Genomic DNA, 24,978 nt, shown 5'->3' on the forward strand with positions numbered 1-24,978 from the left:
CAGCTCATAAAACTGGAAACTGTGCCGACCACTGTCTGTATTGTCGTGATTCATTAAGCTCCATTCAACTCCAAAAACTCCGGACTGGTTTGAAAAACACGTTATTTGTAAGTGATATTCGACACAAGTCTAGTTAAGAGTCTACACCCCCATTCCCTCCCCACCCCTCCCCATTTGACCTATAAACAATTCACCAGATTAAACAAATCCTTCTGGTAATATGGCAAACACTGTAGATTTTTTGCATGTCATCAAACGTCTGTGTGTGTGTGTGTGTGTGTGTGTGTGTGTGTGTGTGTGTGTGTGTGTGTGTGTGTGTGTGTGTGTGTGTGTGTGTGTGTGTGTGTAACAGCTCATCCAGTCTTTTCAAGGCGACGCACATGAGGTCTGCGTCGTCTCAGTACTGTGTAGGCATGAGTGAGCGTGTAAATGCATGTAACAGTGTCTCCAGTGTCTTCATCCGGTCCCCTGGCGGCTCCCGGCATTAGAGAATATTGCTTCTTTCCAGCTTCCGATTCTTTAACCTTTCCCGCCCTGCTCAAGACGTGACGCAAAAAACCCCACACAAAACAAACAAACAACATTCTGCAAATGTTCTGATTCAAACTGTTGCCCCAGCGGAGGTGCCAGGCACAAAAAATATATGACCTCTGTGCAAAAATCAGCCCTTTAAATTGTACATACAGTCTCTGTTTAGTTTTTTTTTCTTTTTGCCTCGGTTTTCCTTTATTCTTTGTCTTCTGTTTGTGCAAGCATGCTTCAGTTCAGTAGAGACTGGCTGTGCAATAGGAACAAGAGTCCAAAGACGAGAGAGGGGGGTGGGGTGGGAGGAAGAGTTGGCTTCCGTGTTGACGGTAGGAACAGTGGGGGGTTGTTGTGGGCGTTAAAAGTCCTCTGTTTCCAATTTCTACCTGGAGATCATGGAGCTGGACTGTGATGAGGTGGTGGCGGCACTGAGCTGCGAGAAGCCGCTGTGGCTCGACTCCAGGCTGGTCATCGAACCCCTGAGGTGAGGGAGATAGAGAGAGAGAGGGAGATCCAGAGAACTTGTTAGAGGACACAAACTTTGCACTTTTTCCAGCTAATTTCACACATATGCAAAAACCTGAGCAACCTCAATCTGCCAGTGACTAAAATTGAATGCATTCTATCTGCACAAATCCCCATGCAGCCAAATCACACACACAAACACACACACAAACACACAGAAGGAGGAGGATTCACTCTGTGTGGCACACAACACGAGGCTCTGCCATAGGCTGCAACAACTAAGCGTTTCAGGGCTGTTAGAATTAAACTGTGTGTGTGAGAGAGGATTTCAAGATGCTATAAATACTTTGTTTGTTCCAGATTAAGTATTTTCATAAATACTATGGGTGAAAAGTGATTGCTCTTTCAGGGCAGGCTGTGCTGTGCTGTAGGCTGAAGCAGATCCACTATCTCGCGTGCACTAACTAAAAAGCCTTCAGTGTTACGGCTTCCTGCAGGTGGCAAAGCATGGAGCATTTTTGTGTCTTTTTTTAAAATGTTGAAGCACTCTTAAAGAGTGCTTCAACATTTATAAATCAAGGTATATGTAGTAGAGAGGCTGCTCATTTCACTGGTTTGATTCCACTAGGCAATATATGGCCTGTGTGTGATGTATCATATATACCTGCACATGATAATGCATTAGGATATTGTGAAATATAGTCAGAATACCTTACAGAGTCTTGTATCACAATTTCAACCAAGAAAGTTTATGAAATGCTTTTACAGGGCCATATGAGAAGCCAGAACCATATTATCAATTCTCTTCTATTCAGAGAATGAGCCAAGCACATACTGGAGCTGTTAGCCTGATATCCTATTTGACAAGTAGTAAAAAAAAGAAAGAAAAAATCTGATTATATTTGGACCAATTCATCTTTTTAACTTCACACAGATTCTCTAATAGATTTCCAATAAAACCATCAAGCCCATTTACTGGCAGCTTGAAAGGCAGATTTCTTATACTCACCAATAACAAAACTTATGCCTTTAAAGTGCCGGTTACATTTCAAAACCGTCAAGGCCAGTTTCAACAAGGTCCACAATAATACCCAAAATATGGAAAAGATAACCACCCCTGATTCATACATGGGGGGTTCATAGGGAGCTCTTTTCCCGCCAAAATTAAGCCTAATTTAGGAGCAATATTTAGCATGACATGTTTGGTACCAATGGATGCCTTAGGTTGTCTAGTTTTATATGATACCAATATCTCCACTAACTTTGAATCTGAGCCTACAGCCTCTGAAACACACTGATGTGTTAATCACGGTAATTTTTTAACACGTTAAATATTTCAAATTAATTCAAAACTTGTAAATAATTTTGATAGAACTAAATATATGTTTGTAATGCCTTGAGGATGTTATATATGTATACACATCCTTGTATAAAACATTACAGATATGGTCAAAGAGAATGTTACCCACATTTTATATTCACTTAGTTCAGACCGGTGGTTTAGATGTTAAGATATTTTTAGATATTTAGTCTCAAATAAATGTTTCAACAATTAGCACATCTTGTTAAATACTCCTAGAATTAGTTAGATTAGGGTTGTGCAGTCGGGTCAGTGCTTTTAAAGGAGAAAAATAAAATGAAACAGTGATTGCATTGAAAGAAAAGTAGGTCAGTGGGTTTGTAGTAGAATGGATGAGTGCAGAAAAACAAATACACGCCTGCAAATGTTTGTTGAAGTGCGTAGGGAAAGTGTGTGTGTTGTTGTGTGGGTATACAGCAGCTGAGTGCAAGTGTGCTGAATTCAGGCCAGCCTTGGATTCTTAGTTTTGTTAGTCATGCAAGCGGGGTGACTGTAGCCAGCAAGTGAAGAGTTAGACTGTCTGTGCAAGGATCCTTTCTTCACTGGAGACACGCTCATAAGACTACGACACACTCTGTTAGCCGGCGCTAACAAAAACCAGCAAGAACAGATGCGAACAGGCATCTCTTTGCTGGATGGGAAGCGTGAGTGCCACTGAAGTTCAAATTAGCAGTCAGAAGCAGCGGTGATGAGCTAGTGCTAAAAAGGATAAAAAGGGGCAAACACTGAGCCACTTACAAACTCTGCACATCACAGCAAGCCGTTCTTCACAGGAAGAAGATAGAGCAGGAGGAGGAGGAGGAGGAAGAAGAAGAGGAGTGGGTTGTGAGCAATAGAACAGGAGCGTATTGGACAGAAAAAGCTGGATAAAAGAGATTCTCCGAGGGATGGAAGCAATCCTCATTTTAAAATCTGGGCCTAGAAAACTCATGATGCTTTCAGGGCATTTCATAAGGTCATTTTAGCAACAGATTGAATTCATTCACAAGTAATAAGTCATACGTGGCACTATGAGGTAGGTTGTAGAAGGGAAAAACTGTAAGAAGACAGGAGTGAAAAATGAGCAGTCATAAAGGAATAATGTTTGAAATTAAAACTATTACAACATCATAGTAAAATTCTTTAAAACGTATTAAAAAATTATGGACACATACATACACAACATTGACACGAGTGTACTTTTATACTGCATCTCTCTCTCTCTCTCTCTCTCTCTCACACACACACACACTAACTCACACACATTAAAGGCTACCAACCTGAAGTCCTCAGAGCCCAACACCTCGGTGTAGTACATGACTTTACACTTGTGCGAGGACACCTGCAGGGTGGCCAGCACATCGTCCATTCGGGGCAGGTTGGTGGCCGAGCAGGCTGGCATGTTGTGGAACTTCCACTGGAGGATGTAGAAACCTGGCCATCGTGTAATATGGGAGCCCTAAAGACAGCAGAGATTCACGAGTTCATAATACATAAAAAAAAAAAAAAAAAACATCTTGCAGAGAATTATCAAGACTATTACGCATCAATCCGCACTCCTGGATTCTCACCTGCACGCTCTCTCCCTCCTTGCAGGTGAGCGGGGACTCTACCATGCTGTAATCTTGACCCAGCGTCCAGGACTTGTCGATGAGCTGGACGTTGTTGCCTCCCGGGGAGGTGATGCCGTGGGCTCCCAGGGGGTCCTTGCGTGGCTGCTGAGGGGCCCGCTTGGAGTGGTAGATGTTGAAAACCACGTCGCCTTTGCAGACGTCGAAGTCCCAGGTGATGACCGAGGAGGCGTCGATGATCTCAATCAGAAGCTGTTTAAAAGGGATGTGGGGAGATTTTTCAGGCAAGAAATGCAGAAGAGACACATTTGATCTCTTATGAACTTTCATTTGCTTTACATGCATTTTATAAGAAGAAATACAATGTGAGTTTCTGTTTGTGACATTGCTGGCTCATTCACAGGAAGCCAAAACTGCTTCCAGAGGGGTGATTATGCATGACGATGCATCTCTCCCTTTGGTATGAATTATATAACGTGACTAACAGTTTGTCACGGCAGGCAGATTATGTTCCACAGCATCGCCAATTCAAAAAAACAACAAAATAAAGTAATATACACTTTACAACCACTAGATGGCAGTAGGTTTACATCTGAGGCATCATACACCTCTCTCTTCTCCTGCCCTACATAATTATTTAAACATCACTGCAGGCTGCTGTGTTCAGCCTCACCTCATGTGGCGCTCCTTTGAAGATGCTGGCGCTTTGGTAGATGGTCTCGGTCCAAAGGCGGACATCCTCGTTCTCGAGCTCTTCCGCCGTGCGGTACATAGACTTTGGAACGAGTCCGCCCTCTGGTACCTCACACTGCAGAAAGAGGAAGCATGTGCACGGATAAAGACACGTACGCATGCAATTGGGTCAATGAAGGAGGTATCAGTATGGGAGGTAAAACTAGATTCTCAAATAATAAAGCGTAACTCTTCGCTCACCATACACTCTCCTCCCAGGAAGTCAGGGATGATCTCCTTGTCTATGTAGTCCACCAGACCTCCGGGACCTTGGTAGTCATTGCCTGCATAGATCAGGAACTTCTTGCGGGTGTTTTCATCGATGAATGGACTCACCTAAAGGGCAAAGGCAGAAGAGAATGTGAGTTACAGTGTCTACACAGGCTGCATAGCAGCAACTTTAGTCAGTGTAATCAGTGTCTACACACATCACCTGGTCACCTGTGTTTTGGCAGGTGTTTTCAGGAGGTCTTTGTGAACACTCTTCTATTCACTCCATGGTAAAAATGACTACAGTATGCATAAATCTACATATACACTCTGTACTGTAAGAGAAGTGTGTCACATTGTGTGAACTAGTATCTAAGTCCTCGCTGGTTCTCACCAGTGTCCACAGGACCGGGAAAACTCTGGGAGCTCTCAAGATAAGCAGGCGTCCCAGAGTCTCTGGATAGTTGGCCTCCACAACCTCAATGATCCTCAGCAGGGCTTTGACTCCTGGCCGCCACAGGTGACGCATGTTCAGACCCTCCAGATCTACCAGACAAGTCCAACAGCTACAGAAGAGGAAGGGACAAGGATTAGTGTGTGGATAAACACTCACACACACACACACGCAAAGAACAGGGCTGCAGCCTCTTTCCAACCACTTAGCACCTGTCACCCACAAGTGAAGCTTAAGTGGTGAAGGCAACACTTGCTAATTCTGGACTCTCCCTCCCCCCCACCACTTTCACCTCCCCCTGCACTGACTCCCTCCACATCCTCCCTTCTGGCTAAGGAGTGTGACGTGACAGCCATTCATAGTTTGCATGCCTTCCTGCGTGGCTCTGATCCCGGCCGCCATCTCCTGTTTGAGAGGCCTGACAGATGACAGATACCATCTCCATTCCCTCTCTCTCTCCCTCCCTCCCCTCTCATTCTCTCCATCGCCGTGTGGATCGGAGAAAGGCCTTGTGCATTCCTCTCATTCTGCTGTAGATAATACATCTCTGGACTCGCTCATGGTGTGTTTGTGTGTGTGTGTGTGTGTGTGTGTGTGTGTGTGTGTGTGTGTGTGTGTGTGCGTGTGTGTGAGTGTGTGTGCGTGTGTGTGTGTGTGTGTGTGTGTGTGTGTGTGTGTGTGTGTGTCCTGGCTACAACAGGCTGCTGAACTGCTTCCAAACAGCCTGTACAGCGGGTAGGTGGTTTTAAAAAAACACATGTAGGTGGTTGTACTGACAGAGTGACATCTTGATATTTAAACATGGTCAATGTGTAATGTATTAGTTTCTACCTGTGAAATGTTGCTTTTTAAAATATATTTTTCAATCTTTTCCACTTCATCCTGTCTTTCTGTGGATCTACAACCACATTTAAAGACGAAAAACATGGGTGCCGGTCACTTTTAAAGAGAGAAATTGTTTCTCTGTTCACCTGATGGGTCGCCCAAACACCTTGGTGTTCTCTTCACAGCGTCTCAGACCCTCCTCGTTGATTGACAGCACCTAAAAACGACACAACGCAAACTCAGTGTCATGTTACCATCTGACATGTCAAGCATGTCAAACCCTTCCATTGAGGGCAACACCATAAACAAGCGCACTATTTATACATGAACTGTATACATCCTGGTGTTAATACACTTGTCAGGTCATGCCGCTTGACATTAATTCCCCTAACCTGTAATCCAAGAGTTGAGCCTGACCTCTAAGGGCGCACTCGCACTAGGCAATCGTACCGTGCCCAAGCACGTTTGACCCCTAAAGTTCGGATTTTTTGGCTAGTGTGAGTGCAAGTGTACCATGCTTGAGTACGGTACACTTCCCTGGCCCAGTACGGTTGGAAGAGGTGTGCTTGAGCACGGTACACTTGGTCACGCATGTCCATGAATATTTTCCCCCCGAAAATTAGACATTTTAAATCCCGGGAAAAGAAGCCAATTTTCCCGGGAATCCCAGGAAATCAACGATTTTTAAAAGACAACATTAGCTGGGCCCTGGTCATTTCAAGCAACACTAAATGCAACGAGGAGAAATTATGCATATAGGCTATGGGTTCCCAATCCGACCATTTTTTGTGTATTATTTTATCATTATTAGGGCAAAAGAACTCAATTTATGTCCATCGACATTATAATGAATAGGCTATAGGCTTAATATTAGTTTGCATCCAGCGTGCAGCGTGGACTTCATTACATCTGCATACTACACAGGCATGACTCAGAAGAACATGCTTGCACTTTTTAATCATAGTGCGTTGTGTTAATTGATCGTCTGTTTTGTGTTTTACCGGCGCACACACCTGTGCATGTTTTATGAAAGTAAACTGTCCGCCTATGTTTTAGTGAATATATTTCACCAATGTTCTGTGTTTTTTAATTTTTAAATAATACTATATTTTCCCGGTTCCCGTCATGATTTTGATTGGATTAAACCCTAATGAGGACACGGTTACGTACACAACGTGCAACTTATGTGTCAGAGGCAACCGTGCTTGAGTACACTTGGGTTTGAGGTAATGTGAGTGTGGGCCAGCGGGGGACAGGGGAGGGGGGACATTCGTGCTTCAGCACGGTACGGAACAACTGGCCCTAGTGTGAGTGCGCCCTAAACCTATTGACACGTGCACTACAGGTACGTACATGTCTGAGCAGAGACTCCTCTCCGAGAGCGCGGACCAGTCCTTTGGTGTCCATCTGGCCCAGCCTCAGGATGTACAAAGGACGACCATCTGAGACAATAAAGCAAACATTCACATGACCCACTGCGCTGTTTACATTCTATGATGCTGTACGTTAAAGAGAAAAGGTCTGCTCTGTTTTACTGCCTCCTCCTCTGTGTGGTATAAGACAATGAGTGAGTGTGTACACAAAGAAAAAGCTTTTATGCTTTTATGTTTTGTGCCCGTTTAAATAAATACTTGTGGACAGACTGAATTAAAAGCTTAACTGCACGCTAATTTGACGTAAGAGCCATTAGAGGTGAGTAATGTCAACAGTCGCCCTCTGCGCCCTCTAAACAAGAAATCATGACTCAGAATGAAGAGTGTGTGGTAGTGTGTGGTAGTGTGTGTGTGGGCTATCTGGGTAACTTAGTAGTGCTGACAAATTGGCCTCAGGTTTTATTCATTTGTATGGCTGAAGACTGCCGGTTAAGATCTTTAGTGAGTAACTCGAGTCTGTAAGAAACTCGAGAGCTGAGATCTTCCCTCTACTTAACGCTACAAGAATAGCCAGCTCTGAGATGGCCTACATAAATCGTGAGTGTGCACGCAGCATTTTTTCTTGTTCCACTGTCTTTGAGGAGTGCAGGTGTAGATGCAAATTTACCTCTGTCGTGGTGGTGCCAGCCCCCGGTGTAGTAATCCTGGAGGACTTGTGGTGAGCTCCAGGTTTCCAGCAGGTAGTCCACCTGGTGCTGCTTCCTCCAGGTCAGTGACTGGCACAGGATCTCCCGGGCCTTGTCCATGTTGAAGTCCCTGGCTCGCAGGAAACGCAGGATGTGCTCGTCCTTGGGGATCTAAAATGTCAGGAGAGCATGTTTAGCTGTTGTTGGTGTTTTTTGTGTGTAAAATCAAGAGTCAAGTCAGGGATCAAGGAAAATAAAAATCAAACACTGAACTTAACACAACTTTCATAAAAATATCATTGTCAGCTGGCGAATTCAAACAGATAATAAGAGTGTTAAAGCCAGATTAAAGTATGATTCAAAATCTACTTCAACTTCAACTAGTGTTGTGCATATGATCCTGATAGTTATTCATTTGGAGGCGGATATTAAATCTTTAAACATTTTAATACCACAAAATATTATTCTGTTTTACGTCTATATTACAAACGCTTCAATAACAGTGTGTCACCTTTCCCTTGTGTGTCTCCTGCAGCCATTTGCGAAGTCTGATGAGACAGCTCTCCTGCAGGGGGGTGAGGTCGCCAAGGTAACGTTTGATATAATCTGCATCCAGTTTATCTGCAGCACGAAAACAGAACACCTCAAATTAACATGATACAGGAACCTGGCTAATTAACCTCATAATATGACAGTTCAGGACATTTCAAAACCACAACCCTTTTTAGTAGAACTACTTTCTCAGTTTATTAAAAAAGAACAGACCGTCAGGTGTGCCAGCCAGGATCTCAGACACGTTGTCCCCCTGAAGTGCGCTGCTGTCCTGCTTGGCGTCCTGAGAGTCGCTGTCATTGGCGTCAGCGGGTAGTGGGATGGAAACGGCGGGCGTGACCGTGAGTTTAGGGAGGACAGGTGGGCTGGCGGAGAGGCTGGTCGGCCTGGGGGGAGGCAGGGAGAGGGAGGAAGAGGAGGAGGAGGAGGAGGAGGAGGAGGAGGAGGAGGAAGGAGTCCAGCGGGGCACGTGTGTGATCCCCTCATCTTCGAGCTCCTTCAGGTAGAACTCTATGATTTCTTTTCCCTGTGAATAACATGAGAGAAGAAAAGTGTGAGAATTGCAGTAAAAACGGTGAGAGGGGCTGCGAATTCGAGGAAATGTATGATTTGATATCTTCAAACCAGATTCTGTTTATTCATTTAGTATTAACAACATAAGTGTTAGGTAATGAAAACAGAGAGAAAATTAAAAGGACAAAAGCCCACATCCATTCTAAATGAAGGCAGATGACTCACTGGGTCCACTGTTAAGGACCCTTATCCACTCTTAGTGATTATACAAGCTTATTTAAACAATTACAATGTGAGACAGATTGACATACTCCAAATACCTCTAACATTATACTGTAACTATTCACCTCCTGTGAATTTATGTTTCTATGTTCGCACCAAAACTACAAAAGGCAAAATGTACATGTAATGAGTTGATGTAACAACACACACCTTTTTGATACTGCTGGCATACTGCTTCATAGCAATTTTTTCCACTGTGCTTTCAAAGCCAAAGAAAGACTTGATGTCCAGGCTGGCGGTCTGCTCAAAACACGTCCAGTCCTCGTTTTCCGGGTGGACCTGTTAAGCACATAAGAGCATATATTGTATATCATACTGTAGTGACCAGCGAGGAAGAAAAGATGACCGTGTTACTATGGTAACCACACACCCAACTTCACTAGATTATGACGCGGAGAGCAATTTTCACACTGTGCACTATGAGTGGGTGTGTGTGTGTGTATGTGTGCGTCAGTCTGTCAGCAATTAGCCAGCACTTTACACATACAGTTTGGAGCTAAAAAGCGCACAAACATGCAAGAACACACATTTCTGGTGTGTGGTGTACTGGTTCTGAGAGGCTAATGTTAAACAGTGCTGCCACTTTTACACAAAACGGAGGCTAATTGTCAGGATTGACATATCAATGTCGCACACCACGAAGAACAATTTTTTTCTATCTATCTTTACTTTCCATCTAAATAAATTCAAAGTTAATATTTTCATGTTTCCAAAACCTAAAAATGTTCCCGTTATTTTGGTGTATATTTTAAACAAATAACCTTTGTTAAATTCATTTTGATTCAGACTACAACGTCAATAAATTTGGACAGAAGTCAAGAGTTAAACGCATTCTGAAGGCACTGCGCTGGTAGCTTCATTATCCCTGGCCACCAAAATATTTCAGCTTTAGCCAGGTCCATTAGCTCAGTCTAATTGAGCTGTCTATCCCAGTTACTGTTAGCACAGTGTGCTAAAGCACACAATAAGAACCTCTGTGTGGCCTTGGACCTAAAATTAGCGCTCTGGAATGGTTGGAGGCTAATGCGATGTGCTTGACCTCATTAACTCAGTGCACATCCATTCGGGGAGAGGCAGATCTGAAGTCAGAGTTAAGCATGCAGTGCGCTGAGGAAGGAGGGCACGCTGGTTTCAGATCAGAATTTGAGAGCATTCAGCTACAATGTAAAAAGACTGAATAATTTACTGGGAGAGATGGGCAGAGATAGCTAGCAACATGCTCAGTGCTGGTCTAAACAAGGCTTTCTCTACAGGAAGGCAGGGAAGAGATTATGGACCGCACAGACATTAACATGAGTGTGCTGTCGGCCGCTTCCTGTTCAGCAGCTGAACAACTGCTTTACAGAGCGTGTGTGCGTGTATCAGTGAGCATGCAGACATGTGCTTCTCTGTTACACAATGGGTTGAGCATGTCACAAGAAAGTGTCAGGGTTAGGGTTGGATTTTTCCTTCTGGGGCGACCTGGACTAAAAATGTATATTCATGTGCTATAAGCAGCAGCTGGAGCCTGCACTGAACGCTGCCACTGACCGAATAGCAGCAGATCTCATGGATGATGACCCTGTTGGAGAAGGTCTCATTATGAGACTCGATGTGGAGCGTCCTCTCTTTTCTGTTAAGTGTGTTATTCTGGATGAAGTAGACGTAGTCCACGCCTGCAATCTGCAAACCAGAGACACAAAAACTCATGAGTCAAGACACTAAACTCACATGACACACACTAAATTAAGCGTTTATAAACTACTGTTCCTTGAGCTAAAATGACCAGTCTCACAACGAGTTGGTAAAAATCATAGTAACCACAATGCACTGCTCTTCTGCATGATCTGATCAGTAATTTACCCTTTTGAGGAGGCGCGGGGCATCCACGTCCAGTGCACAGCGGCGCTCGACCCTGTTGGTGGATCCGTCCTCACTCGTTTCCTCGTCCACCACGTCGCTGGCCACGAACATGGGGATGAGGTGACAGGTGGGGAAGCGGCGCTCGTAAGCCTGGAAGAGGAAGGAGGAGCAGAGCTGTCATTAAACGCACAACCTGGGGAGATATCTTTTTAGGTTTCAGGTTTCATTCTTGAGAAGAAAAGGAGCAGAAAGAAAGAACAGAGAGTCCAATATATACCAGTGTTATCGCTCTTCATACCACACAGAGGGCAGATAATCAAATCTGATGGCGGTGTTCGAGACATTGTCTCCTGTTCTGGTAATAACATTGTACACTTCACTTTTGAAAGGTATGCAATCACATATCTATGAATCTATGAAAGAATTTGAATAGGTGTGCAGAAAAGATCTCAATGTGCAAACAAAAAGCTCCTTCAAACTTTGCACTGTTCAATATTGGCTGTATTTTTTAATCCCTTCGCAACAAAGGGATTGACATACACAATAAGAGGCTCTGAGCCTGAGGGCAACGCTGCGTCTCCGAATTAAGTGTTCTCATAAACGCAAAGACACAAGCAAACTGTTGTGAAGACGCCAGGCGAGCTGTTATGCAACAGGGGCCTTAACTGGCACAACGTGACCTCGGCAGCACCCATTACATCCCTTTTTTTTCTTTATCACCACCATTATACCAATCTTGGATCTTGATTGGCGTGGTTGCATAACCGCCAAGTCTAAACACGTACAGTATGTTCCTGATAACGTGTGCCAGAGATGACAAAAGTTAGTCAAAATAAAAGCTTGTCTCAGACTATTATCCTGTGTACCCTTTTTTGCATGAACTGATGTGTTGTTTTTTTCCCTTAATTGTTGATTGGCGTGTGCAGTCTCCAGAATATGAATGCATACATTTATCTTTCAGTGAATAAGTTAATATGTAAATGATGCAAGACTTAATTTAGGGTGCAATGCTATCAGCTGCAATCCTCTTCATCAGCGATTTTGTCTGCAAACACACAGCGTGCTTTGGAAATAACAGGGGCAGACTGAGATTTAAGCCTGAGGGAGGAGAGCGGAGAGCTGCTCACAAGACTTTTTGGGGTCGGCTGAGGTGGTGTCAGCTGAGTCCTGCTGAGAAAAAGGAGCTGTGTTCTTTGGAGCACAGGATAATATATATGTGTGTCTTTGAGATCCTGTGAAAAAGCGTGAGAAGAGAAAATCACTGCAGAGCTGAAGGTAGATGCTCTTGTCCGGAGCCTTTTTTCAGATGCAATGATCGCTTGTGAAATGCAAAACAGGACAAATAGTTAGGACAATGTCGCCTTGTTCGGAGTGTTTCCACATAAACGGGCGTAGGTTTAGGCTGTTTAGTATGTCAAGCAGCAGCAGCAGCAGCGGCCTGTGTTTTGTGCAGCGAGTAGGCAGTCTATAGAGTTTAGCAGTTCCTGGCATACCGCTGCCAGGGCTACTGAGTCGATCAGCTGCCCACTGTCCACTGACCGGCTGAATGCTGAGCTGGGTCTTTCAGCCCTGATGCTCTGGAACACTGGGCCGCCGGGGCTTTGTACTGCCGTCAGCGATAACGGCCGCTTGACTGTAAACATCGGTTTCACCCCGTTAAAAAAACAACCGTCAATAACAAACCCCCGAACGCACGAATGCCAGGCGCACTGTCAATAACACTGTTAAACAACTACCTGAACAATAGGCTGACATAATGTGGAATAACACAGGGTTGACTTTATGTGAGATTGTGAATGCAAACTACATAAGGAACAAAAAAAAAAAAAAGACATTCAAAGTTTAAGCTGCCCTCTTTTTGCACTGAAAATAGCCTTTTTAGTGTAAACAACAGGAAACGGGGAGGTCATGATTTTACTCCTTAAAAAGGGGATGTAAGGGCACACTGTTGTGCTACAGTGCTTCTTAAAATACACAGAGACCCCATCTGCTCATATCTGATCATGTGACTGCCATTCAAACCATAATGGTAACTGCGATTTAAATAAATAAATAAACCTCAGATGTTATGAAATGATTGGTTCCTAAATACGGTATTGTCTCAAATATTAGGAGACCCAGATTATAAGGTGGCCCCAGCCCCTTTTCCTGTTTCATTTACCTCTTTTTGGAAATGGACTTTCTGAATACAACTTCCATCATAGTACAGTTACATACTCGCACACTCTCTCCTGCCAGGCTCTTGAAAGAGTGTCAAACATAATTTTTTCTGGCAGTTAGCATTTAGCTTGAGTTAGCACACGTCTTTATGAGCTCCTCATTAACTGTGACAGTGCTATTTGGCAGCTTTACATATTCCGTTTTTTTTTTTTTTTTTCATTAGAGATGTTTGACTCGTTTTACTCCTCGTTAATTATTTTCATCTGTGGTGGAAAAACACGTTACACAAGCCTTCAGAAAGTCCTGCTGGTTAAACTGGACCAACAAAACATTCACTATAAACAAACAACCCATAATGCAACAGTTGATTTTACACCGATACTTTATCCATTCAAAAACAGTATCTGATGTTTCATGACATGTTTTTGTTGTACCTAAGAACCGTGGATGTATACAGAGGGACATGATGGATTTACTGACTTCCACATCCACGTCATGTTTGTCATTTGCTGACGCGGCTTGAGGTGTAAGAGGTGCGTTTGTTTTAACACAAGGGATCTTCTCACTAATACAAACACGGCAGTGTCGTTGTCACGTACACATGATATCACATATCAGAGGCAGAATTTAAGAATTAATTGTGCAGCATTATTTGACCAAATCGCTGATTTTAACAAAGTTAGAAGCTTATAAATTAGTCTTTTGTCACATGACATTCATACTTCATATGATTGGCCAACTGATACTGACAGACCCAAAAAAATGGGTCAAATTTGACCGTGAACACTATGTAAGGGTTAACTCAATGTCCCAAATTCATTTCTTGGCCTTTTGACTTTCCTTTTTTGACCCTACCAACCAAGCAACACATTTTTTCATCCTTTTCGTGGGTATTTACACAAGATCTTGTTTTAGTTTGTGAACCCTGAAGCACCAGTCTGTCCAGGATGCGTCACCTTCAACAGGATCTAACCTATATTCATCTGCACTGACATCTATTAAAGAGCCTCCCACAGTCACGCGTGTCACGTAATATGTTATGCACGCGTGACTCAAAATACAAATAATAAGGAAATTGAAACCGAGTCAATATTTGAGTCATTTCGCATTTGTCCAGATAATCACCTGACTCTATATTGATTTAGAAAGTATTGCTGGCAAACAGTGTGGAAGTATGTATTAAAGGATCCACCTGTTAATTATCTTCTCTTCTTTTCTATTATTAAGAGAAAATGTGCTGAATATGGGGAATGAGATACAGTCATAGAACCTGCTGTTGAATCTATTACATACAGATCCAACATTTTATAGCATTGTCAAGTGTGTGCTTAAGAGTTTAACTACAAAAATCATCTAAACCAGATTTCTACAGTGCTACTCAGTAACAACATGGTTGTACATGACGACATCCTGCCGCGTAGGCTGGGATAAGGAGAGGGCAGCGATGACACATCAACCCAAACACACCAGATCAGTCACAATTAAACTCCACAACAATAAATACATTCATCTTTTTTTGTTGTTTTCTTCTTCTTCTCCTTTCCTGGAACACTTGACTTAAACTTCAGAGTTTCCAGGCCCGGCTGAAAACAACTGTGCGTGTGTAAAAAAGAAAAAGGGAAAAAGAATGCGAGAACATCGGTTTCTCCGGTCTCCATAGCGACAGGATATGTTGGGACACACCTCGGCCAGGGCCAGGCTATGAGTAATGTTTCCAGGAATTTTTTTTTGGCCGGAAGATTTCAACTGCTTTCCAGGCGCACATGAGAGAAAAATATCAAAACAATACATGGTTACTTAATCCTTTCCTGCATGCATGCTAAACTTTCCCCCCCCCTCTCTTCTTTGGACAACATGCGTGACCTTGAATGAGGATAATGGGGGGCTACAGACGGAAAAATGAGAGCTCAGGAAGGGAGATTCAGGAAATTCAGGAATTCTGAGGGGATGCATAACATGTTGTAAGATTACAAAAGGCTGCGTGGTGCATGTATAACTGGTCAAAAAACAACAACAATTTAAAAAAAAAAAAAGTACCGGCAGGCAGCCCAGCCATTATCTGGCTTTAACTTGTGGCATAAAAAAACAAACTTAAATATAGCTGTGAGCATGTTCTCAACAATTACAGGAAAACCTAATGTTAGAACATGCCCTACATATGTTAATAGGAGATGGATAATATGATTAAATTGTCTTTCACATACCAATTAACATAGCGATCAAGGTGATATGACGATACCTATCTCGATATAGCACATTTTAATACCATGAATGAATAGTTGGTCTGTTCCTTTACTTAACAATGCCTGTTCAGAAAGTTGTGCCATCTACGCTGAGTGCTGAGTCATACTGATGCCCGACGCAACGACTTACAGTAAACGCAAAGTAGAGGAAGTGACAGTTACAAAATGTACTCATAACTTCACATTTTTACAATTGTGGCACTGCGCATTGAGGCCATGTGCTCAAACGTGTGGCATGTGGTTAGAGAAGGGAGGTTATGCGAATCCACCAGATTATTGTAATGTAAGTGCTGCGAGATAGTTGTAATGGACTGGATTAGAAGTAAGAAACACACACCCTGACCTGAAGGCAAAGCAGTTTTAAAAGAGAAACAGTTCTGATGCAATGTTGCAGTCGATTTACAGCTGTTCCACAGAACTAGAAGAAGCTGTTTAAGACATGAAGTGACTCGATGGTAAATATTTTGATAGATCAAGTTTTATAGACACAAACACACGAGGTTGGGTAGACAAGACTGTTCTGTTCTTGTCATCTTCGCTTCTTGGTTCTGTCGCGTTTGACGCTATTTATAAAGGCTATTCGCTCACGTGGTCAATCCTTAAAGTGAGATGTGGTTCAATCCGTGGTCCCTGCGAGGTCTCCTTGGGGGACTGACACCAACTTCCTCGGTTCCAGTGTCACATCTCTGGAGCTTGTGAAAAAGGGTTGTGTAATAGAGACGAGGGTCGCCTGCGAGGTCAGTCCCTGCTATTTTTGTCAATTGGCTTTTCTGGCAGCTGGGAAAATGGGAACATTTTGGTTGGGTTGGGGGGGGGGGGGGCAGTTTTAAGATTAAGATGCTTGATGAGGACAGCTTAGAAATGATGTCAAAACATAACGCTGAACAAGGCTCACAAAAGGCTGGATGTGTTTGCGCTCAAGAGAACTTCTGACTGCAGTATACGTGACTGCAGTGACACGTGCAGATGTTCTGTTCAAACTCTGCTTTTTGTTCCTCTTGTAACAAATAAATGAGGAATGCTGACTTGCACATTTGGTCTCAGTTATAAATCAATACGGAACACATTACATATGTTGTTTTGTTGTTGGTGTTTGTGCTAAAGTAATAAAAGATTTAGCATGGCAGCATGAGTCAGCAAATCCTTCATTAAACGCTCACTCACAAATTGTCCTTTTATCAATTCAATGAATGCAGTCAGGCTAATGAACTAGCCCCCCCTCTGGTCAAACAACAGGCCGCATTTATTGGCTGTGCTGACACGCTCCTCATGTTTCCTCATTAACCACCCGATACAGTTGAATAATCACTGCCCGCCATACTTGACGTATCATATCATCAAAACTTGGCGTGGAGCGAGGGCCGCTGGCAGGACTGTGATGTCATTTAGCCCATGTTTGACGGCAAAAATCATTACGAGTCCCTGCCCGTTACCGCTAGGCGATTCTGGGCTTTGACTTTTTAGGGACGTCATTACATGGCTTGAGTATGCGCACCAGCCCTGTCACGTATTTGTATTTTTTGTTGGGGCGTTGTCCACTAAGCCAGTGCCGATAATTAACTGGACTGACTGGGTTGTGTTAGATGCTGCTGGTGTTGCTTTTGCAAAGAGGATGTTAGGATGCTGAGTCGTGGTCACAAGAATATTAGAGCATATTAGGCGCACAGATTAGTGTTCCACTTCTGGTGCCAAATGACAGATAATGCCATGTTCGTGAATGAAGCAGGTTGTAGCAGACAGAAGGCAAGCTTTTTTCTTTAAACTGATGGTTATTACGGACGGGATCTAGCAGGCATCCGTTAAGCCAACATTACATTACAAAAAAAGGGTCTGGGTTTTAGGTGACATAGGTTATAGAGAATGAGGTATAGAGAACGGCAAATGGAGAGGAGAAAAATATCCTCCTGGTTTTCATTTCAGAGAGCAAAGCTATAAACTCCAAACTAGGTCATTGACGAGGACGGAGGGGGGGAGAGCAGAGAGGAAAGTTACTGAGCAGGCAGCTTTCAAATTCTGGGTTTCTTCTGATTGACTCAAAAGCACAGTGAAGTGTGAAAATTAAAAAAAAAAAACATGGTGTCAAGTGTTATAGATATGTTCATACATATCAAGAACCTGTGTCCACAGGCTAAACTGGTTTATCTGGGTACTGGTGATGACTGGTGATCAGGAAGAAGGAATAGTTTTCATCCAGTAAGTGAAATCAAGAGGAGAGATGTTTTCCTGTGTTTGGATTTCATTTCTTTCTTCATATTTCACTTATTTGATCATGATCAGTTTCTCCAGAGCTGTCTGGGTTATTTGATCCTTACACCTAAACCACTGCAATGATTGGAATTAAGCTGTGTTTTTGTTAGTAGTACATTCAGGTTCAGGGCATCAGCTAAATATGTGGAATTTGATTTAACACACAAGTTCTCATAAGTTCCAGTTCTTTGAATGGGGCGGGCTCTATGACCATCACTGTTTATGTGACTGTGTTTTTTAAGTCTTTCAGCATATGCTGTGTAGGGATGCACGCTTAATTTAAACTACTGACACAGGCCATCTCTGTAGTATAGCCATAGGAAATCAGGACTCGAGTCAAAAATAAATGAACATAAGTAATTTTCTTTGAATCCTGAATTAAATAAATGGTCACTATCTTTTTGCTCCTGCTCCACTTAGAGGATTTACCTGACAACATGAATAAAATGCCACTTTGCACTAGGCCTGCATAAAAGTGTGCACATGAACTCTACAGTTCCTATGTCTTCTGCTGTAAAATGAACACCGCTAAGAGAGATCCCAAACATTTAAAAGCCTGTCAACTGAATAAAGAAGTTAAATTAAACAGAATTTGAATTTAAATGAGACATTATAATTATAGGAAGCTGAAGTTTAATTTCCCCTGCTGCCTTTAAAATATTTTCCTCTTCTTCTTCTTTTGTTCTGTTTTTCAAAATCTTTTCTAACTGTAGCAATGTCAAAATAAAAAATATGTGCGGGGGGAAAACAACTGAAATAATTCAATAAATATAAATGAAACAGCTAATGTTTCCCATTACAATCATCAAGGCCCTGGATTCCTCCCAACAGAGATCTGAAGTATGAAGGGGGGAAACTTAAGTGGAGTAAAGCCACTAAATCAGGAGGAAATTAGATTAAATCAGGAAAATCTATTCGTTAATAACGTGATGTTGATGGAAGGAAAAAAGGAAGAACTCGACTGTGAGAGAAATGCCTGGGTGGACTAAGGCGAGCACACGCTACAGTTATTTTGTGATTTATCTTCAAAAAAGCAAATGAAAGCAATACAATTATGTTTCTTAGATGTTTCAGTCTTGTCTGATGCTTTATTGTGCATGTTCATATCGTGATGATGAAAACACGATTGATCGGTCAGCTCTACTTTGCACAGTGTCACTTAATACATTATTGATCAGTCGAACCTTTAACAGTGACTCTTTTGACAAATGATTAATAACAAACATTCACAGCTTTGTTCATTGTCCCTGCAGCAGCTGTCAGGGCCCAAACGACAGTACTAAGACCTCAGTTTGCTCCATTAGGCTGCTTTCACTATGACTCATCTCGCTTTTTTTAATGATTGTGTATTGACTGAGCATTTGAATAGACGACGGCTCTTAGAAGCTGAACTAGGTGAAACCACTCTTGGGAAAAGATGGTGCCATGTATCAAAGGGCCTCTATGCTCCTGTTCTCTGTAGCTGGGCCGACCAGTTAAACAGCTTTACACCTCAAACGCTACAGAGATGCTGTATTGATATAGTACTATTTTATTACTTAATGTAGTATTTGCCATGCAATTAAATTGTTTGAGCTGTTAAGTCTTGAATATATGTTATATTTCTGACACTTTCAATTCTCTAAGCAGAATTCAACTTCGGTCCATCACAAGTGTCCAAATTGTTTGTTTGTACTGATGCGACACCTACTCGTTTGTCTAGATTAGGTCCATTCTTTCTCCACCCATCAGGTCAAATAGCGACTAAGCCTAGGTGTGGAGTGGATGTGGGGTAGGGGAGAGAATGAACGGATTGAACAGATGCAACAATAGAGCCTTTGGTCTCTGCATGCCATACCACCCACTTCTCTCCTTCCACTGAGCTCACTGCTATAGTGTGCATTGTAATGGCAGAACCGCCTGGAACTACCAACTTGGAGAGAGGAGGAGGAGTAGGAGGAGGAGGAGCGAGGGTCCAATCTGCCAAGGACATGGATCGTGTATAAGTGTAAGGTCCTAAATATTTGGTGGGCCATGCAATACGCTAAGCTGTGGACCTAGGTGATGCATGCATGACTGCTTATACGTGTGTGTGCAGCAGAGCAGAGAAAGCAGCAGGCCGGCCATCTGCCGGCTATCAAAAAGCCATCAGAGTGGGAACGAGAAATGCTACACAGATTTCTGCTGGTGTAAGAGCTTCTTTAGATGTAACTGCACGTCACTGTAAGCTTTCAGTCTGCAAGTTCATTGAAAACATACAGGAACTAGTGACAATGTGAGCAAACAGTGCTGAAGGCACAGTTCATTTAAGCCCCACTAAACTTCAAGTCATGGAGTAAAATAGATTAAAAAATTAAGAATACATTTGAGATATTCTTCAAGAAAACATGCTCAAATCGGCCTGTTCTCGCATCATATACATAACAAGGTGTTTGTTATGTATATGATGCTTCCATTCCTGTGCAGTGTCTTCTATATTGAAGAATACATTTAGTGCTGATGGAGAGAAAAATAAACTAACTTTAACACAGAGCGTTGTTACATATATTGTGTCCGAACTCTACCTTTAAACATCGAAATGATCGTCTTTGCTCTTTACACAGATCTGAACCACTGCTGATAGGCCAATAAGAATTCCTCATGAGCAATGAGTGACAGGAAACTGCGGCAAAAATAATGCAAAATATCCATTCATTCAGAAAATGTGCGTGTATGTGTGTGAGTGAGCAGCGTGATCGTAAATGACGTCAAATTGTGGTAAAGACTTCATTAGCCTTCCGAGATTCACTCAAACTGAAAACCTAGCCGCATTGGGCACTTGGCAGGTGTTAAATTAAGACGTGCATACTAAAGCTGTCACAGTGGACTGTATACGTTCCCATTAATGTTGCATAGCTGCCGCATAGATCTGAGTCACTGTCCGTTGCCACACTGTAGCATGATTGCGGTGTAAAATACGCTAAAGGGTCATTGTGTAAGGGTATGTGTGAAGACATTCATCCGTGTCTGGCAGAGCGGAGCGGGGTGGGGGAGGGGTGGCTTGTTGGGGCAGCGTCTCGACCTTGCAGCAGGAAAAAGAGGGTGAATGAGTGTCCTGCTGATCGGGGAATGAAATTAACTCCAGTATTTTCTAATATGCCCTTACAGTCACCTGCTGCTGCCGCTGCTGGTAGTGGTAATGGTACAGTCATTTCTTAATGCAGTTAAATGATGAGCTCCTCTTCCTACGACAGGCCCATAACTCTTCATTGCTTTTGGCAAACAGCATCTAGCGGTAGTAAGTGAATTAGATGCTGCGGAGAAAAACTCTGACGGATTCATTCAGGAGAGTGGATGGAAATTTTCTGAATCGGAGGAGACAGGTGCAGTGCTGGGAAAAAAAGCTCATGACAAAAAAGCAGCAACGTCAGCAAACATTTCACTAAGACAGACTGTATTAAATTGCCTTCCTGGTATAAAACTTCCCCTTCAATAAACGACAGTCAACGATGAGTAATCAGGTTTCATATCTAGTTGTTCGTGCTCTCTTTTTCAATGGATAAGATTGTGTGCAATAATACAATGACCCACTTTTTCTGTCAAAGCAAGCCTGACATGCAGGTGAATCCGACACGGCTTTAAACGTGAGACCATTAGGTGATATGAGTGGCTGACAAGCCGGCGGCTCACAGGCGGATTAAAACAATAAGAGTAAAGCCTGGGATGTATTGGCGACAGGAGAATTGAGCTGCACAAAAAAAGCCTGTAACCAGACCGGGCCATAAGTGGGTCAGGACGTGGAGGGACAGGATGTCACCCTGGCAGGGCTGCTCTGAGATGAGCCGGGGCTAGATTGAGGGAAGGGGGACAAGCAGGATGAGCCAGGTTTAGAAACATTGGCTCGGTGGTAAACAGGCACTAAAATTAAAACGGTCCCGACGCGGGGATGACCGACATATCCACAAATACAGACAAAAATTAACAGACTTTTTACTGGATCTGTGCTCCTAAGTACAGTAGCAAAAAAAGATCTCATCAGTAACTTGAGTGTGAGCTCTTATCTCAAACAGCTGACTTTTGGTTTGTTATCTAACTAACCAACAGGCAAAGCAGACACTGATGAGCATCTGTTGGCCTCTTGTACTTCCTCGAATAAAAAGGTCCTTTTTTTCTGCTTTGAATTAGCTGAGGCTGACTTTTAAACTTTAAAATATCTAGCAGTCAGCAATGATCCAGAGTAAAAAACTACTCTCATGCTGTTTTTTTTAGAAAAACCATAAAGGAAAGGAATCAAAATGATCTTAAATTCTCGACAGAACGGCAGCATGTAACACAATGCACAGAAATCAACTGCACAACTGGTTATGTATGTTTTCTATAAATAGACACTGACGTCTCCTTTCGCCTATCGCAGGCGTCCATGTGATGAGAACACATCTCATTATTAGGCAGGCCAGAGGTTTTATTCAAAATGAGTTGCACAGCTGGTCCTGTTTCATTCACTTGCCAAGCCTAGATAAAAGGCAGTTCATGCAACTCTGGAATAATAATAATAGGAAACGACCATATTCAGTCATACGCTGCAGGCTTCATTAATGAGCCTTTGTTAATAAGCAAACAAAAAGGTTACAGTCTAACTTTGCAGTGGCACGAAATGTGTGAAAGCGTGTGACCGAGTAGGAGTTGTGTGTGTCATTGTTCACTTTCACTAGAGTCAAAACAGAGTGTGTGTGTGGACTCCACGGAGAGGGAAATGCTGAAATTCAGAAAATGTGAAGTGGCAGAGTTGTCAGCTAGAGACTACTGTATGGACGAGCTGAGCCGAGCCTAATAAAACAGCTCATATAGTCTGGTTCACTCGGCCTTGTGAAAATTCAGTTTCCGGCAAATTTAAGATTCATTCCTGCTCTGTTTCCTAATTGTTTGGCCTCATTATTCTGTGTATTCCACTTACTAAACTGCATGAGTCACATTTTCAACATTACACCACTTTGCTAAACGATGACACATTATTTCTGGTGTGCTATTTCTGTTACTGTGCACACGTTTCGGTTACTAACGTACACGTATGCATTTGCATCACCGCCGTTGATGGAGCAGATTTAGTCAGCGAAAAGGAAACGTCCCAAGTTGTTGATGGTGCTGTGAGAATTATACTGGCATGGCACATCCTGTTCTTTTCCTCTTGTCCTCATGGATTAACTACACAGCCATACGTTTCCATGGAGCAGGTTAGCAGACCACAGGCTTTGCCTCACTTAATACCCTCACTGTGCAGCATGGGTACTAATCTAGGAGTTATGGGACTTCAGGGGAGTTATTGTTTTTTTAATCCCAGAGTTAGTGTGTTATTTATTATTCCAGGTTGCTCAGTTTGTTTGTTTTATATATTATTCGTCATCTTAACTGAGGTGTTTCTTTATCGTGGATGTGTGCCAGTAGCAACTGTCCCTTCAGGCCTGAAACAACAGCAAGAGAGGGGTATTGTGCTGGCTGACATTCCTCTGTGACTCCCCGAGGACACACTAGAGGCTCTGAGGCTGGACGGAGGCGATAATAGCAGCAGCAGCATCGACTACATTTCCTGTTATTGAGATGCGGCGCGGACTCGAGGGACCGCTGTGGCTAAGGGTGATTTAAAAAAAAAAAAAAACAATAACAATACACTCCTGCTGTACTTCCTTACTTCAGCGATACTCTGAATCCCCCTTAAAACACACAATTTGCAGGGGAATGAGAAAGCTTTCAAGGTTAGTACTAACACACATGGGTGTTTGTTTGATGGAGTCAGCTGTTGGTACGCAGCCCCCCCCCCCCCCCTTCGCTGATGTGCACAGCTCTCAGAAAGATGGAGCTGTTGTTGACTTGAGTTGACTTTATCTACAAAAGGAAGTTCAGCGTTTCCTATGAGGGCACAAACCGTGAATCTGCACTTCACTCCGACGCCCTTCTCATCTTGTGAGTTCTTTTGAGAGTGACATGCAATCTTCGACAAAACAGATGTGATGGCAATAAATCAGAATGCGACATTACAGTGCAATCTTTGATTAAGTGTTGTGTCTGGTCCTGTCGAGCATATTTGTATGGCGCTTAATTACTGCTGCAATCTTAAAGCACAAAGCCAGTGAGTCAATATTAAAACAATGAAAGCTACAACACCCACTGCTATGAGATTTTACATTAACTGTTTGTTTCACATTCATTTTCTTGCTTTTGCAACTTCATTTAATCAATTAGTTGATCAATCAGCAACAGTTTTTTTTTTTTATGTGATTTTAAAGGAAAAATAGCATAAAAATGGGTTGATTACAGCTTCTCAAATCCTTTGTGTCAAATATGAAGGTAAACTGAAAGTGTTTGGATCAGACGACACAAACACAACAAAAGACATCAAACATTAAAAAGGCACTTAAAGCTCTAAGACATTATAATATACATTAATATAAACAATTGTCACTGTTTTTCTCAAAAATCAATTACTTGATAAGGAAAATAATGGTTAGCTGCAGTCGTACTTGTTAAATATGTCCAGTCTGTGTTATATATACACATGGGTATCTCCACTATAAAAATAAACTGGATTATTATTACAGTCAATTCTACATTGGTCAAATGTATTTAAAGTGTGTCATTATTGTTGCAGTTTTGAAGACAACAGATTAGATTTATAACTGCCAAGTACAAGCAGTGAGAAGAGTGTTAAATCTGCCAAAAAAGAGACATGAATACTGGGAACACAGACAGGACCATGTTGAACGCAGGGTACAGTAACCGCTGCAGAACAAAAACAGCTGAAGGGCATCATACATCCGAGCTTGACTTATGCAACAGAACACTCAAGCCACAGCGGCGTTAGCCGGAGGTTTCAATTCTCCGATAGCACCTGTCAGTGAACCGCTGAGTGGCTCCTTGAGGCAGTGTGAGGAGAGAGATGCTACATTTCTTCTAGACTGCAGGAATGCATTTAAAGGCTTTAACAGAGGAATGTAGAGCCTTGGTTG

The 24,978-nt window shown here is 42.6% G+C and overlaps 1 protein-coding gene across 1 annotated transcript in view; it reads right to left on the reverse strand.

Annotated features, from left to right (window-relative positions):
- Positions 1 to 317: 317 nt before the first annotated feature.
- si:dkey-237i9.1 (SEC14-like protein 1) overlaps positions 318 to 24,978 on the reverse strand; it is a 29,005-nt gene continuing 4,344 nt past the window's right edge. Inside the window, exons 3-16 of the mRNA XM_062435593.1 lie at positions 11,370 to 11,519; positions 11,058 to 11,189; positions 9,678 to 9,806; positions 8,946 to 9,258; positions 8,692 to 8,801; positions 8,162 to 8,351; positions 7,475 to 7,563; positions 6,268 to 6,338; positions 5,237 to 5,408; positions 4,834 to 4,968; positions 4,574 to 4,708; positions 3,901 to 4,152; positions 3,610 to 3,788; positions 318 to 1,004 (exon numbers count right to left, since the gene is read on the reverse strand). Of these exons, the coding sequence (XP_062291577.1) occupies positions 908 to 1,004; positions 3,610 to 3,788; positions 3,901 to 4,152; positions 4,574 to 4,708; positions 4,834 to 4,968; positions 5,237 to 5,408; positions 6,268 to 6,338; positions 7,475 to 7,563; positions 8,162 to 8,351; positions 8,692 to 8,801; positions 8,946 to 9,258; positions 9,678 to 9,806; positions 11,058 to 11,189; positions 11,370 to 11,519 (2,154 nt within the window). The 3' untranslated portion in view covers positions 318 to 907. The remainder of the gene's footprint in view (positions 1,005 to 3,609; positions 3,789 to 3,900; positions 4,153 to 4,573; positions 4,709 to 4,833; positions 4,969 to 5,236; positions 5,409 to 6,267; positions 6,339 to 7,474; positions 7,564 to 8,161; positions 8,352 to 8,691; positions 8,802 to 8,945; positions 9,259 to 9,677; positions 9,807 to 11,057; positions 11,190 to 11,369; positions 11,520 to 24,978) is intronic.

The sequence above is a fragment of the Scomber scombrus genome, chromosome 2 (genome assembly GCF_963691925.1).
Source record: "Scomber scombrus chromosome 2, fScoSco1.1, whole genome shotgun sequence".
Taxonomy (NCBI): Eukaryota; Metazoa; Chordata; class Actinopteri; order Scombriformes; family Scombridae; genus Scomber; species Scomber scombrus.